This window comes from Dermochelys coriacea, chromosome 6, assembly GCF_009764565.3.
Source record: "Dermochelys coriacea isolate rDerCor1 chromosome 6, rDerCor1.pri.v4, whole genome shotgun sequence".
NCBI lineage: Eukaryota > Metazoa > Chordata > Testudines > Dermochelyidae > Dermochelys > Dermochelys coriacea.
Genome location: NC_050073.1, coordinates 123,657,709 through 123,675,744, shown reverse-complemented (window position 1 = coordinate 123,675,744; position 18,036 = coordinate 123,657,709). Strand labels below are relative to the sequence as shown.

The 18,036-nt window shown below is 42.0% G+C and overlaps 1 protein-coding gene across 6 annotated transcripts in view; it reads right to left on the bottom strand.

Moving 5' to 3' along the window:
- Nucleotides 1-18,036, bottom strand: part of SOS2 (SOS Ras/Rho guanine nucleotide exchange factor 2) — a 118,331-nt gene that overhangs the window by 51,500 nt on the left and 48,795 nt on the right. For 4 of the 6 annotated variants that reach the window (XM_038405257.2, XM_043515643.1, XM_038405259.2 and 1 more), the window contains 2 exons: nucleotides 8,266-8,376; nucleotides 4,960-5,058 (listed from right to left, as the gene is read on the bottom strand). The exons of 1 other annotated variant lie outside the window; for it this stretch is intronic. In XM_038405257.2, coding sequence (XP_038261185.1) covers nucleotides 4,960-5,058; nucleotides 8,266-8,376 — 210 coding nt within the window. The remainder of the gene's footprint in view (nucleotides 1-4,959; nucleotides 5,059-8,265; nucleotides 8,377-18,036) is intronic. One more of the 6 variants, XM_043515642.1, reaches the window with a different exon arrangement.

Below are 18,036 nucleotides of genomic sequence, written 5' to 3'. Positions count from 1 at the left end.
TGCCTATTCCCAGCTTCTGACAGACAATACAGTCACTTCAGAGCGTGGCTTTGCATCCCTGTCCATCCTGGCTAATAGCCAGTGATGGACCTATCCTCCATTAACTTATCCAGTTCTTTTTTGAACCCTGTTATAGTCTTGGCAAAGAGTTCCACAGATTGACTGTGTGTTCTGTGAGGAAATACTTCCTCTTGTTTGTTTTAAATCTGCTGCCTATTCATTTCAGCTGGTAACCTAGTTCTCGTGTTATGAGTAAACAAACACGCCCTTATTTACTTTCTTCTCACCAGTCATGATTTTACAGACTTCTATCATATCCCTCCTTAGTCGTCTTTTTTCAAAGCTGAAAAGTCCCACTCCTATTAATCTCTCCTCACATGGCAGCCAGTCCATACCCCTAACCATTTTTGTTGCCCTTTTCTGAATCTTTTCCAATTCCCGTATGTCTTTTTTGAGATGGGGTGACCAGATCTGCACACAGATGAAAGGATAAAGAGGAGTGTCTGACTGACCTTCTCTGGAGCAGTTGTTGTTTTATATACCATTATTCAGTTGCTTTTTTTATCTTCTCCTCTTGAGGTTAAGTAGTCCTACTCTTTTTAACCTCTCTTCATGCCTTCAGAAACATGAAACCTCTCTTTCATGCCTCCAAGAGTTGCTGTACTTGTCTAGACTGTTTCCATTTTGCCTACATTCTTTCTGAGATGAAGTTACTACAACTGAATATAGCATTCAAGGAGAAGGAATACCAACAACTTATGCAATAGCATTAACATATTGTAAGTATTGTTCTCTGTACCTTTCTTAATACACACCAACATTGGGGATTTTTTTATAAAGCACTGAGCAGAACTTTTCACAATGTAATATGAAGTTCAAATTTTAACCTGGAATTATTCATTGTCACCATTAAAGACATTTCCCAGAAGAACGGCCATACTGGGTCAGACCAAAGGTCCATCTAGCCCAGTATACTGTCTTCTGACTGTGGCCAATGCCAGATGCTTCACAGAAAATGAACAGAACAGGTAATCAAGTGATCCATCATAGAATATCAGGTTGGAAGGGACCTCAGGAGATCATCTAGTCCAACCCCCTGCTCAAAGCAGGACCAATCCCCAATTTTTGCCCCAGATCCCTAAATGGCCCCCTCAAGGATTGAACTCACAAACCTGGGTTTAGCAGGCCAATGCTCAAACCACTGAGCTATCCCTCCCCCCATCGCTCAGTCCCAGCTTCTGGCAAACAGAGGCTAGGTACGCCATCCCTGCCCATCTTGGCTAATAGCCATTGATGGACCTGTCCTCCATGAATTTATCTAGTTCTTTTTTGAACATTTACTATACAATGGTATTCAAGATTTCAATGTTTCCCTACCTATACTTACAAGGACAAATAACTGGGTAATTGCTGATTTTTTTTTGAGGCAATCACTGTAGCTCAGCTAGAATTCTGCCCCAAAGCCTTGTACTCTGTTCATCTTTGCATGTAAATCAAAATACATCATACTTAGTAAATAAGCTTTGGATTTTTCCTATAATCAAGAACAAATTTGCCAAAGTATTGCCAAGGTATCATCTTGTGGCTTTATCATTATAAATTATAAATTAAACCAAGAACATTTTATGTAAAATTAAAAAAAACACAGCAAAATATTTCTGCAGTTATTTACAAGCTTCTACACTTAAAGGTAAAAGACAAAATTAATGATACCTAACAGTCTGTTCTTCCATTCACGAGAGGATGTGTGTATGTAGTTCCCACTAGCATTAACAGGAGTTATTGGTGTGCTGAAGGTCTCTACAGACAAAAAGTCTCTTATGAGATTAGAAAGACAAGACCGAGCTTATCTAAAAAAGATTTAAGTACCTTCTCTGTTTTGCATTTTGGAATATAAATACCAACAAGTCTTCTAGGATCATGAAACAAATAAGATCTAGCAAGTTTGTAAATGAAGCATGTAATCCTCAAATGCACAGAACACCAAAGTGAAAAAAACACACTAAATTAAACACTAGATCCTGTAGCTGAAAACTGTCTAAACACTGTAGGGCCCTACTCTTCCAGAGATTTGTTTGTATTTAGCCTTATGCACTGTGAGTACTTCCACTGACTTCAAGAGAACATTCAGATAATCAGTTTTACCTCCTGCATCACACAGGCCACTAAATTGGTTAAGATATTCACACTTTAAATAAAAGTACTTCAAAAAATGTCAGAGAATTGTCACATTTAAAAAAGCATTTTGCTGTGAGGGAAAGAACAGCGGTCAATGATTAAGTTCTGCCTCTGGTTATTTTTCTTTGAAACAAACGCTGTATTTATACATCTGTTAGTGCTGACCCCATACCAAGGGCTGGCAAAAGAACTGCAAAAGTATAGCCAATTGAGGCTACTGATATGAAGACTTAGGTCTTCTGAACTAACAACTAAAGCAGGTCAAGCTACTCCAAGAATCAAGAATGATCTGTATTTTGTTTATCTTTTAAGTCTCACTCAATAAAATTATAAACTTCATTAAGGCAATTTACACTTTGGATGCCTTCATTACAGTACATCTTCTAACCACAACAAAGCTCAGGTGTTTGGAACCAAAATTTTAGGTGATTAAAAATGTTATTTCAAAATTTAGTAACAAACAAATATTTTCACAGATTAAAAATACAAGGAAACCACTTGGATTTAAACGTTACTCCAGGCTGTTGGCAACCCAAACATTATAGCCCTGTGCTAAAACATGAGACTAAGTAAAACCAACCATGTTTTTGTTATACAAGTTGACTGAACTGCAAAAAGTAAACAGCAAAAAGATTGAAAATTAAACTAGCGTTTACAAATGTTAACATTAACAGAATTAAAGACGTGAAAAACCCAGTATAGTTAACCTGAGTTTTTTCACTGTTAAGTAGATTTTAACTTGTCTGAGTGCTACAATGTTATACACGTTTTAGGTTGCAAAGTTTGCTATTTCTTCCCACACATATTAAGTACATCCTTGGAACTGTACACAAAGACCAGCTAGCAATATAGAACTGAAAGGCTGTATTAGCTGCATGACAATACAAACTGACTGTACGCTGAGGTAAGCCCCATACCGCTGCAATATGCACACAATACATTTTAGGTAATGTAATTTTCTTAATTGTGCGCTTAATTAAAAAATTCTTAGCAGTCATGCAATAATAAAATTTAAGAAATAACCCAATGTCACTTCATTCATTTAAATGAAGTATTTATAGTTTAATCAATTATTCACTTGTTCACATATGTGTTACAAATCTATTTCTTAGCACCACATCTACTACCCCCAAATATGGGCAAACATTTTTGGCACATGGTGTGCAATCATTAAAAATCTGAGGCTACAAGTGTCCCAAGATCACTCCCTGTAGCCAAGATAAGAAAAGGAGTACTTGTGGCACCTTACAGACTAACAAATTTATTTCAGCATAAGCTTTCGTGAGCTACAGCTCACTTCATCGGATGAAGTGCTTAAGCTTATGCTCAAATAAATCTGTTAGTCTGTAAGGTGCCACAAGTACTCCTTTTCTTTTTGCGAATACAGACTAACACGGCTGCTACTCTATAGCCAAGATAGTGCATTGTCCCTAGTTACAATTCTGTTCTTTGTTTACTCATTTATGCTTATCTCATACTCACAACAAGAGTTGTATTTCTGCTTTTTGATGGACCCTCTATCCCGCTTGGGTCCCTGTCTCCATTACTCAACTCAGAAGCAAGCAAATACAGACAAACGGAGGTATGCACAACTATTACTATGCTATTTATCAGGTGCGATGAACAGGGCTACCTACAAAAACATATGCTGCCCTGTGGACTACCTTGCCAAGGCATAAAAGCAGTACTAGACACACAGGTAATCTTTGGTCCTACCTGCAGATTACTTATTGTATAATTTGTCCTTCTTGATTTCCCAATACGCAGAATTACTTATAAATCCACATCAGTTCCCAGCCTATGCAGTTTTGCTCTTGGTAACAAAGCTATTGAAAAAAAATGCTACAGGAATATAATTTAACTACCAACTAAATCAGGATTCCACAAATCCTTGCAAATGCCCTCACTTCTTAAGATACAACATATTAGGGATAGCTCAGTAGTTTGAGCATTGGCTTGCTAAACCCAGGGTTGTGAGTTCAATCCTTGAGGGGGCCATTTAGGGATTTGGGGCAAAAATTGGGGATTGGTCCTGCTTTGAGCAGGCGGTTGGACTAGATGATCTCCCGAGGTCCCTTCCAACCCTGATATTCTATGATTCTATGATTCAAGCCTGTCCAAATTTACTTTTTTTTTTTTTTTTTTTTTTTTTTAAAAGGAGTGCTGTGGATGTTCTCTTCTTCTATCCTCAGTATGGAGGAAGTGTGCCGGGCTCTCAAAGATTCTACTTTATTTCTTTGTCTTGTCCACTTGGAATACACAGCAACTACTGAATAGTCAAAATAGATGATTCTGATTTTGCTGAGTGTGAAATACCAAGTTTTCCAAAAATAAGAAGATGGATTTGCTTTGCCTTGAGCTGAGAGGCCCGGACATTGAGTTGAATCATCTTTTACTGAATTAGGAAAAGGTATGAAATAGAAGTAAACAAAGAATTAAAAGCAATGCACACGGTCAAATTAATGTAAATTTCACTTAAATGCCAGTTCAATTTAATAAAAAAAAATAGACCTACTATAAAAGGTTTAGCCTGCCACAGCACACAAGCAATAATCAAAGATTTATGGACGCTCTGAGGCCTGGAATAGTTTGAATTTTGCATGATTTAATATTGATAATATATTGTAACCATCAGTTTACTTTCTAATCATGCAATCACTGCTGTAAAATTTATGCTTAACTATATTCACATCCTATCTTCAAGCATAGGAAATAAAAATTAAATTCCCTAGTTAAACTAAAATTACTCATGCTTTAAATGAAACTGCACTACTGTCTTACCTGCAATAATTCAAAATAGTGCAAACAATGATAAACTGGGATCAGCATAAGTCGTGGAAGGACATATTGTACAGCTTCTTTAAAACCTTCAGCAATAGACTGGAAAAAAAAAAAGCGGCATTATTACCACATAAATCAAAAAAAGGAGGGAAGAAGTTGAGAGGTTTTTCAAGAATTTTATTAATTTGTTTGTGAGAAATATAGTGAATCTTTAGAAGGGCTTGAATGAGTAAGGTGTGGTGGGATGGTGCGCCAGGAGGCAGAGGGCATTGCAAATACTGGAAGCACACTTTTAAAAGCAGGACAGATCAGAGGGTAGTGCACACATACTCCCAGTTTGCTACTAAAAATTCACCCATAGCTTGCAAGATACACCATCCTCAACTCCCTTGGTGAGAATCTGCAGTGGCAACCTCATTTAAATAGGCAACTTATCAGTTTCACTGTGATTACCTCTATTTTCACCAGAAACAACAAATCAACAAACAATGTGCTGGAACAAGTTAACTACAAAACAATTTACAAACAGCTCTTAGGTCACACAAAGCCATGTGGAACTTTATCCTCAACAGACCTTATACTTCAGCAAGGTCTTCAGTACCAGCCACAAAACTTAAGTTTTTCCTCAATCAAGATTTCCATTGCATTAACAAAATATTCCACAGGAAAGCCTATATCATCTAGTTTTCATATCTACACAAAAAACTAGTTATGCATTTCCTTTTCTTATTAATTAGCACTAGCTCAAAGAGCCAAAAATTAAGAACATGCAGAATTCTATAGTGAAACCATATTCATGACTAAGCAGACATAATCCTAAAACACACAGTCATGTCTGGGAAGTTAGGGTATTAAGGCATAAAGCTTGAAAAACATTATGATCAGTCAGATACGCTCAAACCCACTTCTTTAATGGATATTTTACTATGAGTAACAGAAGAAATTTCAATTTCCTGCAGAATTTGGTGCTAGAATACAGTGGAAGCTTAAAAAGACTACTTGGGACCCAGAGACAATCTGACCAAAGGGTACCGCACAAGAAATTCTAGTACCCCATCTCCTACCACCCCGCAAGAGGGTTTGTGGCACTCACATCTCTCTTCTGTCAATGCTACCTCCTGCTCTCCAGATCTCAAAGTGCACTGTCTTTTTCCTTCCAGATCCTTGGTAGATGCATAGGCCCAGATATTTAGATTCTGCCTTAATCTACCCCTCCGACATGCCACAGAAATGAGGAGATCTTATTCAATACATGGGACAATATTATTAGTAATAACTTTGGGATTCACATTTACCTAGTCAACCAAAATGATTTTAAAACTGTTTCGCTTTTCGATCAGTTAACTAATGCAGTAACTCAGAAACCAAGAAGAGGAGAAAATTTCCAAGGGATCCTGGGAAAGGAACATGACTTCTTGAAGCATGGATCAGAAAAAAAGCAGAGAGAAATCATGGACACACTTAAAATGAAGTAACTGTGGAATGGAAACTTATTTATCCAATGTTTTACTTTCTGGAAATAATCTGTCAGTCTAAGACATCTAGACTGGACCTCTCTTTCTGCAATTGCCAGAGGCAGCTCATGGTTGTCCATGGGACTTCAAGGCTTGGCCATACCTCTTCATAGAATCATAGAATATCAGGGTTGGAAGGGACCCCAGAAGGTCATCTAGTCCAACCCCCTGCTCAAAGCAGGACCAAGTCCCAGTTAAATCATCCCAGCCAGGGCTTTGTCAAGCCTGACCTTAAAAACCTCTAAGGAAGGAGATTCTACCACCTCCCTAGGTAACGCATTCCAGTGTTTCACCACCCTCTTAGTGAAAAAGTTTTTCCTAATATCCAATCTAAACCTCCCCCATTGCAACTTGAGACCATTACTCCTCGTTCTGTCATCTGCTACCATTGAGAACAGTCTAGAGCCATCCTCTTTGAAACCCCCTTTCAGGTAGTTGAAAGCAGCTATCAAATCCCCCCTCATTCTTCTCTTCTGCAGACTAAACAATCCCAGCTCCCTCAGCCTCTCCTCATAAGTCATGTGCTCTAGACCCCTAATCATTTTCGTTGCCCTTCGTTGTACTCTTTCCAATTTATCCACATCCTTCCTGTAGTGTGGGGCCCAAAACTGGACACAGTACTCCAGATGAGGCCTCACCAGTGTCGAATAGAGGGGAACGATCACGTCCCTCGATCTGCTCGCTATGCCCCTACTTATACATCCCAAAATGCCATTGGCCTTCTTGGCAACAAGGGCACACTGCTGACTCATATCCAGCTTCTCGTCCACTGTCACCCCTAGGTCCTTTTCCGCAGAAAAACTTCTCTTCTCTCTCTTCTGCCGACACTCCAATTTGCTCGGAGACAAAATGCTAGGGAACATCCCAAACACAGTCCAACTCTTCCTATTGGGAGAGAGCGTCAAGAGAGGATGCCAGCTTCCTTCCCAAGTGACTCAGTATCCACTTGAGTATCTGGGATAAGACTCCAGAGGTTTTCCCTACAGAAGTGGACCGGCCATGGGTTTGTTTTGTTTTGGTTTTGTGTTTTTTTTTTATGGGGGGGGAGGGAGAGGGGCGGGGAAGGGGTTTACTGCCCTGACCAAGGAATCAGGTGCAGGATGATGGTCTTGTTTACTGAGTCCCAAAAGGTGAAGAGGACTGACTCACCCTTGAAGAGATTCTCGGGAGGAGTCTCAGCTGGCACGATGGGACATAAAGACCCTAACAAGCTGTCCAAACTGAGTCCTTGCCCAAGCAGGGTGTGTGGGATAGGAGCAACTGTGGCAGAGCTCTCCTTCTGTGGCTCCTTTGAGTCTCCTTCCAGATGAAGGACTCTTAGCCATTTGTAGGCTCTGTTTAGCAGGATCTGCCATGCTGGGGGGAGGGGGGGAATAAACAAGGGAAGGAGCTCAGTGGGTGGTCCTGTTAAGGAATGGATCCCTGAAAAAAGTCAACCATTGGATGAAGGACAAGGTGTAGGGAGAGAGAGAGAGAAACACTGTTCATTGATTTGGTATTAAAAACGGGGATGGCAATGGAAAAGACAGGAATGCCAAGTCACCACTTTGCTGGAGGCAAAGAATCTAGTATGAGGGCTGAAGGAAAGTGACCAAGACCCACGGACATGTCTGAGCTGCCTCCAGTATTTGCAAGACCACCAGCACAGCCCAAATACTTTAATCTGAGGAGAAATCATGATCCAGGATACCACTAGGATTTCCCTCAACCCCAAAGAGTGATTGGGAACAGGAATACAGAATGGATCTTATAAAAGAAATGTGGTATTTCTTGAGTGAGATTTCATACTTACCTGAAAATGTAGCGCAACAGCTGGTTTAGCCATCAAGTTATTAAAATGCTCATGAAACCGTGGGGAAAGAATATCCTGGGACAAAGTTTCATATGGATCAAAGGCTTGTTCCTAAAGAAAGGAGGAAATAATTAGGTATATACAGAAAAAGGATGTAGGACATCTTTTGTGCTCAGCTATACAATTTGTTTATTGAGATCTGATGTGTTAATGTGATTTTTCAATAAAGTTTCAGTTTACTCAAAAATAATATAAAACTCAGTATATCCCATAATTCATTAATGTATATTTTAATACATGCACAAACCTTTTGTGAGCATTGCTCGGCATCACCATATTTGTCATTCACACAAATTTTAATAAAAAGAAAAGGAGTACTTGTGGCACCTTAGAGACTAACAAATTTATTTGAGCATAAGCTTTCGTGAGCTACAGCTCACTTCATCGGATGCATTTGGTGGAAGTGAGCTGTAGCTCACGAAAGCTTATGCTCAGATAAATTTGTTAGTCTCTAAGGTGCCACAAGTACTCCTTTTCTTTTTGTGAATACAGACTAACACAGCTGCTACTCTGAAACCTGACAAATTTTAATGAAACGGTGGCAGCCAAGAGGCAAATTCTTATTTATAGTCCAGTAGTGATCCCACCACCAAGTCATGTTCTGAAAAGGCTTCTCTAACACCTATGAAAACAATGATTACTTACCCCCACAGTAACTTTGGTTTTCTGAGCTAATGTCGGTGTGGATCCCACTGTAGGAGCTCATGTGCCTCACACGTTGCAAGACCTGATTCCCTATGAAATCTCATGCAAGAAAGATCAGTCTTAAGTGTTTGGGGTTCACTCACTCTCCTGGCCAAAGTGCTTGCAGCTAGGAAAACGGTCTTCAGAAAGAGCCTTCTTTTGAGTCAGAGTCTTGAAAGGATGACACGGAGTTCTGAGGCAGGAGTCATCTCTTTGACCAGTGGGTAAATATACATATCATCCTTGAGGAGCTTCAAAACTGCTGGGTGAGAGAAGATGGAGCACACACATACAGGCAGATTGCAAACTGAGATCAGAACTGGATGGACCTCAGTGGAGCTGAACAAAAGACCAGAGTGTTTCAGATGCAGCAAGTAGTCAAGGATCTGTGGTACCTGCATAGAAGCCAAGCCACGTTAGGCCACCAAGATCAAGAACCTTTTCCAAGTTGACAATCAAGTCCTCCTGGTTGTTGGGTTTCTACTCTGTAACCACATCTCCTGGAGTTGTTTAGGGCAGTCCCTGACCGTGGTACTTAGCCAGCCAACATCCAGGCTGTCAGGTGCAGAGACTTAAGGTCCGGATGAACTATCTGGCCATGATGCTGCAAAATCAGGTCCAGGCACTATGGGAGCCGGTTCAATGGCTGAATGGACATCTATAGCAGATCTGTCAATCAAAACTGTTGCAGCCAATATGGTGCTATGAGAAGCATCATGGCTGTGACTCTTGGATTTGGAAATTACCATGGAAGATGTCGGAATAGGTGGAAAGACAAAGGAGGCCTTGGGTTCCACTGTGGAAGGAAGGTACTGGGCAATGAGCCTGGAACAGAAATGAGAGTGGGTACTGCCCTTGGTGGTGAACAGGTCTAATACAGGAACCCCCCAATGATGGAATACTGGCACTACAACATCTATCCCTCAGTGACCATTCATGACTGGCATGGTTATTTTCTCACAAAGTCTCTAGGTCAATGCTGACTCCTGGGAAGTGAAAAGCCACCGGGGTTACTCGTTGCTAGCACCATATCTAGAATTTGATGGCCTCCAGGCAGAGTGGCAAGAAGCACACATTTCCTTGTTTCTGCAGTGAATCACAGATGTGGCATCCATCAGGTTCTACACTGTGGAATTTCAGAGGACAGGCCAGAACACCACACAGACCAGCCTTATGGCCCTGAGTTCCAGGATGTTTGTGGGAACTCCCATGTTCTCCGGGAACCAGATCCCTTGCATTTGCAGGTAGTCCACGTGGGCTCCACAACTTTTGCCTGATGCATCTGTGACTGAAGTCTTTGTTGAGTAGGAGAAACAAAAACGGTACCCCCACTGCTTAATTTTTTGGAATCTAGCACCATGTCAACTCTGCAACAATATGAGGTGGCCCCAAGTCCTTACTGTCCATCCGATGTCTTGGAGGGGAATAGATGAACTTGACCCAAAGAAGTAACAGCCTCAGGTGAAGTCTGGCAAGCACCATCACATACATGTCATGTTGGCATATGGTTGAACAATCCAAGTCAAGTCTGTAACCACTGCAGTCTGATCTTATCTCAAGTAATAGTAATTGCAATGACAGAACCTGAACTCTGATAGGTATGCCCACTCTGACCTGGAGTCTATCATAACTCCAATGGACTCTATCCTCTGCATCACAGTTCACTAGGACTACCCCCGGTCAGACAGAAAGGGAGAATATTCTAGGTTCGTTGCAGTCTATTGCTGGGATCTGCCTTTGACCAGCCAAAAAAGAAAAAGGAGTACTTGTGGCACCTTAGAGACTAACAAATTTATTTGAGCATAAGCTTTCGTGAATTACAGCTCACTTCATCGGATGCATCCGATGAAGTGAGCTGTAACTCACGAAAGCTTATGCTCAAATAAATTTGTTAGTCTCTAAGGTGCCACAAGTACTCCTTTTTCTTTTTTGCAAATACAGACTAATACGGCTGCTATTCTTTGACCAGCCAGTTATCCAGGTAAGCGTAGACATGGATGCCCTGCCTCCTCAGGTACACTGCAACTTCGGCTAGCCAGGTTGTAAAGACTCTCAGTGCTGTGGAGCGTTTGAATAATAGTACCTTGTGCTGGCTGTGATTTGGCCTCACTGTGAATCTCAAGTACTTCCTATGAGCTGAGTGGATCTTTGACAAGACCCTCTCTCAGGTAAGGAAATTATATTTCATGAATAAGGTGTGAGATTTGGCCACCCAGGGGGGCATCTCAGTTTGGTCGCGGATCTCAATATGGGTTCTGAGTTGGTGCCAAAGTCCTTCACCATGTGCCGTTCCCACCTTGGCAGACTTGGGGGCTCTCTCCTTGGAATTAAGTTTCACAGTCTCCTTGTGGGACGATCCCATGTGTTGCTTGGAGCGCATGCTCTATGCAGGATTGTCTCAGTGTTGTCCTTCTGCTCCTGGGGCACAGGTTCCAATGCTGAAGCTGTCAGCACTGAGGTCGCTGGTGTTGAGGGCATCAAAGCCGATGGTGCCAGTTTTGACAGTGTCCTCTTAGTTGCCTCTTTCACTAACTGCTCTTGGAGTGTGGTGGCTAATGCTGACTCTTTCTGTTCCACTTTGGTAGCTGTCACTTCCTCTGGGTCTGAGGTGACCCACATGAATCGCTCAAGCAGATGTAACTTGACCCTGAATCCCTACAGTTATAGATTCTAGAGGAAAACAACTGGCATGCCAAGGACCTTGGGATATGGCTCTCCCGCAGGGAGAACAGGCAAGAGCTAGGTCAATCTTCTGTCAGTAGGGAGGATGAGACCATCATATGATGGGCAGGGTTTGAACCCTGATGGTTTAGAGCAGTGGTTTTCAACCCTTTTTATTTGTGAACCACTAAAAAATTTCAAATGAGGGTGCAGACCCCTTTGGAAATCTTAGTCTGCAGACCCCCAGGAGTCCACAGATCACTGGTTGAAAACAACTGATTTAGAGTCTGTCATGTGGGTGCAAAATACCTTGCCCCGCTACTGGAGGTACATCAGGGCCTCCTCTCTATTTTTTTTTATTGGAATGTCCAAATTAAAGGAAACAAGGGAGAAGAGTGATGAAGACCTTTCTCTTCACTACACTATCCAAGAAAGGGTGAGTTTGAAGCCTTGTAGAAGTAGCTGGTCAGAAAGTGGCTGGGTTCCATCTCACTGTCATGGGTGGTAAGCGCCAACTGAAGGAGGGCCGTGGTTGCTCTGCCCTTTCTGCCATTGCACAAGGCCCAGACAGACACTGCTATTCAGAAGAATCCAGTCTCACATGCAGGAGGCATACGAGCACCTACGACAGTGGGATCCACACAAATATATTGGAAGACGTATGTTTCTATACTTACTGTCTGGTTATGACTGCTCTAGTTAAGGCTGCATTAGGACATTCTGTATTGATATGCTCATAATTTTCTGAAATTTTCACCGAGGCATTTTTCCACTCATGGTCTCTGCCCAAAAGTGATTTTTTTTTAAAAATTTGGGCAAAATTCCTTCAACTGTTTTTCTGCTAAGAAAACAACCAACATAACTAACTGTTTTACTTCATAATAAAACAACAAAGAAGAACTATATACAAGCAAACGAAAGTGCTCTCGTAACGAAACCACGACTGGGAGGAACAGGAATTTCAACTCTGACCATGTGGCGGTAAGAGGGAACTGAAGAAACGTTGACCCACAGAAACTAATATAGCCTCGCCTGAGACAACAGGAATGTGGGTCCACTGACTCCACTATGAAAATCGTCTGGCTCTGGCGCACATGAAAACCCATGTCTGGAATACATATAGGGAACACCACTTGAAGAAGAATCATAAAATGCAAGTGTAAAAAAGCTGCACGCACTTTTGGAGCCAGACTACTACAAAATTAATTGGTTTCAGAGTAGCAGCCGTGTTAGTCTGTATTCGCAAAAAGAAAAGGAGTACTTGTGGCACCTTAGAGACTAACAAATTTATTAGAGCATAAGCTTTCGTGAGCTCCAGCTCACTTCATCGGATGCATTTGGTGGATGAAGTGAGCTGTAGCTCACGAAAGCTTATGCTCTAATAAATTTGTTAGTCTCTAAAGGTGTCACAAGTACTCCTTTTCTTTTTACAAAATTAATTGATATCTGAAAGTTACATTCAGCATTACAATGGTCATGGTTGTTTTGGAAAAACTAGTTTTGATTTGACAAAGTTATGAGAATTTGCAGCTTGTGTACCAAGCATACACAGTAGAGTTTTACACCATCACATACATGCTCTGAAGGCATGTTTTATTCAATATCCACGAGACACAAATGACTAATTTAAGTTCCACACTCATGCATGCATACGTCAGCCCTTTTTTGCTTTAGAATATTTGAAAATATTACATGTACTGTAATTATTTTAAAATCGTTGTGGCCAAAAATCAAAAAGAGGTTTTCACCAGGATACTAAAATGTCACCTGTCTAGAAACTTTCCATACCAAACCACCAAGATATTAGACCTACAGGAAAAAAAAAAACAAAACGAACTTTTTTAAATGGAAAAGCTTGCTTTCCTCTCTATTCATCTTCATGCTACCCCATTTTTGCAGAAGAAAATTTACCTTTAAAAACAGACCAGCCCAAAACGTGATTTAACTTTATGAGCAAATTATAGGGCTTTTATAATGGAAATACTTAAGACAACTTTAAATATACTTGCTGCTGTATGATCTAGGTATTTTAATTTTTTATCATTAAGCATCTTTTTATATGTTTTACACAAGAATGGAAGTATCATAAAATGTGTGAGACGTTCAGACAACAGGTCTAGCCTACCAAGTGACCTTGCTCTATATTACCTACCTACCACTAAATTCAACACTCTCCAATATAGAACCTGCTTTTTTCCTAGATGTAAGTTTCATAATTACTTCTTCATTGTCTATTAAGAACTTTCAGTTAAATGAAATATAAAAAATCCAGGCTGTATTTCATTGAAAGGGCTTTGATTACTGAATAAATCATAAGAGGTCTTTATGGCATATTGGTAAGTGAAAGGAACCATCTCTGCTCTTCATAAGACTGTTGTAACCTCATTTGACTTGTAACTAGATATATTCCGTTTAAAAGCATAGAAGTGCAAAAGAAGTCAGCCTAAAATTATCCTGCTTTGGAAGATAATGGCAAAGAAGACTAACTATAGGCTGAAATATTTAGTATGTTTGAAATGTATTCATTCATAAATGTATTCACTGATTTTTAAGACCAGAAAAGACCATCACCTCCTAGTCTGACTTCCTGGCTAACAAGGGCCATAGAATTTCACCTAGTTACCTCTGCATTAAGCACACTAACTTGCATTTGACTAAGGCATCCAAAAAAGACATTCAGTCTGGATTTGCAGACATCAAGGGACGGACAATCCACTACTTCTCTTGGTAGTTTGTTCCAACGGTCAAACTCCCTCTCCCTGTTAAATTTGTGCCTTATTCCTAAATTATATTTGTCTGGCTTTAATTTCCAGCCACTGGTGGTTGCCATGGCATTCGCCCATAGACTACAGAGCCCTCTATTGCGCAGTGTTCTGAAGGTACTTACACACTAATCTAGTCACCTCTGAGTCTTCTTTGTGATGAACTAAATAGATTGAGCTCTAAGGGCTCATCAACATGGGGACACTCAGGAAAATTAATCTGAATTAATTTTCAAAGCAGATTAGTTAAACCACATTAAATCCCTGTGTGGGCACTCTCATTCAGAATTAAAGCAGCCTTAACTCATCTTAGGGCTTGTCTACACTTCAAATGCTACAGCGACAGCAGCACTTCAGCGTAGACACTACCCATGCTGACAGGAGGAGTTCTCCTGCCTGTGTAGGTAATCAACACCCCCCCCACCTCCCCAAAAGGTAGTAGCAAGGTCGATGGAAGAATTCTAGCTCGATCTACATTGGGGCTTAGGTAGGTACAGCTATGTCTCTCAGTGGTGTGCATTTTTCACACCCCTGAGGGACACAGATATACCAACGTAAGGGGAAGTTACCTATCTAACTGGAGCTTTTTGAGACGCGTGATCCTTATCTGCATTCCACTAAGGGTAATGCACCTGAGCCAGAGCTTTTCAAAGTAGTAGTATCCGCCAGTCCACACATGCGCCCTTGCATTGCCTTGTAGTTTTGCCCAAGTGATAAAGGGCAGGGTGGGACTGACTCTGTCTTTAGTTCCTTCTCCACCAGAGACCTATCAAATCCACAGCAGAGGGGAAGGAAAGTGTGTTTGGAATACAGATAGGGACCACACATCTCAAAGACTTCCACAAAGGCCTTGTCCGTTGTAGATAAAAGGCCAGGGCTCTACGTACATCGAGGAAGTGAAGCCACCATTCCTCATTTGAGGTGTGCGGTTTGGGAAAGATGATGGGAAGGTGTATGGATTAATTGAGGTGAAAACGAGAAACCATCTTTGGTACAAATTTGGGATGCAGGCACAGGGAGACCGTGTCCTTATGAAATGTGATGAAAGGGAGGGTTGACATCATAGCCCCCCGTTCACCAACCCTTCTTGAAGAAGTAATAGCAGGAAAGCTAATTCTTGAGAGAGAAAAGAGCAGGAGGCCAGAGGCTGAAAGCGGGTGGGGTGAGCCTTAGTACTGTGAGGACCAGGTTGAGGTCCCACTGCGGAGCCACAGTTTGGATGGGAGGGTATTTGCGTACATAACCCTTCCAGAATCTGGCAGTCAGGGGATGGGTGAAGATGGAATGCCCCTCCACAGGAGGGTGGAAGGTACTAAGGGCCACTACATGCACTTTGATGGAGCTGAAAGTGAGTCCCAAAGCCTTCAGAGAGAGAAGATAGTCTAATAGCACAGGAATGCCCACAGCCTCAGGGGAAAGCCCTCTGTGTTGGGTCCAAGCAGTGAAACGAGCCACTTGGCCTAGTATGATTGCCTTGTGGAGTCCTTTCTGCTACTGAAGAGGATGTCTCAGACCACTGACAAGCATTCCTGCGCTAGCGGATGTGTCCATTCAAAAACCAAGCTGTCAGGTGGAGCACCCTTGTGTTGGGGTGTCTGAGCCTGTCATTGCATTGTGAGGAGTAGACTCTGAAACATTGGTAGTAAGAGTGGAGGATGCTTTGATATGCGGAGAAGAAGAGGGAACCAAAACTGGAGAGGCCAATATTGGGCGATCAGGAAGACTGTCGCCTTCTCCCATCTGAGTTTGTGAAGAATGCATGGCAGGAGTCACAATGAAGGGAAGGTGTAGCTGATCTGCTCCAACCAGTCAGTGATCAGGGTGTTCCCCTGTGAGCAGGCCCCAAGACCTTCCCTTGAGCAGTACTGGAGGCACTTAGTGTTGGTGCGAGATGCAAAGAAGTCCCTGATCAGGTTCCCCAGTGTTTGAAAATGTCTGGAACTACCATGTTGTGCAATTCCCATTAGTGGTCAGTAGTAAAGTGCTTAGAGCGAATCAATAACATTCTGGGTTACCAGGAGGTAGGCTGCTGACAGGACGATATGATGTGACATGCACTATTTCCAGAGGCGTACCGCTTCCGCGCACAGCCCTGGGGACTATGTGCCCCCTTGTTTGATTATAGCAAACTGTTGTGGTGTTGTCCAACAGGACAAGAATGGATAACTGTTACAAATGCATAACATGCCTTGTGTACCGCTTAGAGTTCCAGGATGTTGATGTGTATCCTGGTTTCCCGGACCGTCCAAGTACCTTGGATTATGCGATCTCCTATGTAAATGCCCCAGCCTTTGAGTGACTTATCCGTTGGAATTTAAACACTCGCTATAGATGGGAGAAAGGGCATTCCAGAGCAAATTTGGAGCAGGTTTGTCCACCACTGAAGGGAGAGATGACTTCTGGTGGAATGGACTGGTGCATGGGGGAGTAGACTCCCTATAGCCAGAGTTGTAGATGGCGGAGATGCAGACAAGCGAAGGGCGAGATGTACATGAATACTGCCATATGATCAAGGAGGGAAAGGCAAGTTCTGGCTGAGACTAGGGGACCAGAGGTGACTAAGGCGATCAAGTCCAATAAGCTCTGGAACATGTCTTTTGGCAGATAAGTGTGTGTGCACCTATGAATTCTAGGGATTGCGTAGGGTGTAAAGTCCAGTTTTTGATTTTGATGCTCACTCGTAGGGAAAAGAAGAGGAGAAGAAGCTGGGATGTCGATTACAGAGCTTCTTTTCTGGACCGTGCTGCCAGCAGCCAATTGTCTAGATAAGGGAAGACAAGGACTCCTTGTCACCAAAGGTGGGCTGCTACCACAGAGAAAACCTTTGTGAAGACTTGTAGGGCAGTGGTAAGTCTGAACAGGAGAACCCAGTATTGGAAGTGTTGGGGTCCCACTGTGAACCTGAGGAACCGTCTCTGGGTTGCATATATGCTGATAGGGAAATAGGCATCCTGCATATCGAGAGCTGTAAACTACATGCCTTTTTCTAGCGAAGGGATGATAGCCACAAGTGTGATCATGAGGAACTTCGCTTTGCAAATGTAACGACTGAGGTGTGTCAGACCCAAGACTGGTCTCCCTTCTTCTTGGGCACCAGGAAGTAGTTGGAACAGAATCCCATGCCATGAAGGGCTGCAGGGACTAACTCCACTACTCCTCTCTGTAGGATGGTATCACCTCTAGGGTAAGAACACTGTAGTGGGAGTGATCCATGGAACGGAATCAGGGTGGCGGATATGGAGGAGATAGTGCCATAAACTTTATGGCATAGTCACGTTGAATGATGTCCAGGACCCACTTGACCGTTGTAATCATGCTCCACACAGGCAGAAAGATTTTGAGATGGCCCCCAAAAGGTTGATGACTCTTTAGTTGAGCTCAGAAATACTGCTTAAGCACATAATGAATGTGTTGTGTGGAGGACTGCACTATCAGAACAGGTGGATGGACTCTGTGATCCCTAGGACAATTCTGAGAAGGTTTGTGGCCGTTGGTGATAGAGCTGGGAAGTTCTGTAACATTGTGTAGGCAGTGGGCAATAAAACTTTCACTTTGGCAATGATGTGTATATACCTAAGGATTTCAAGTTCGTTTTAGAATCTTT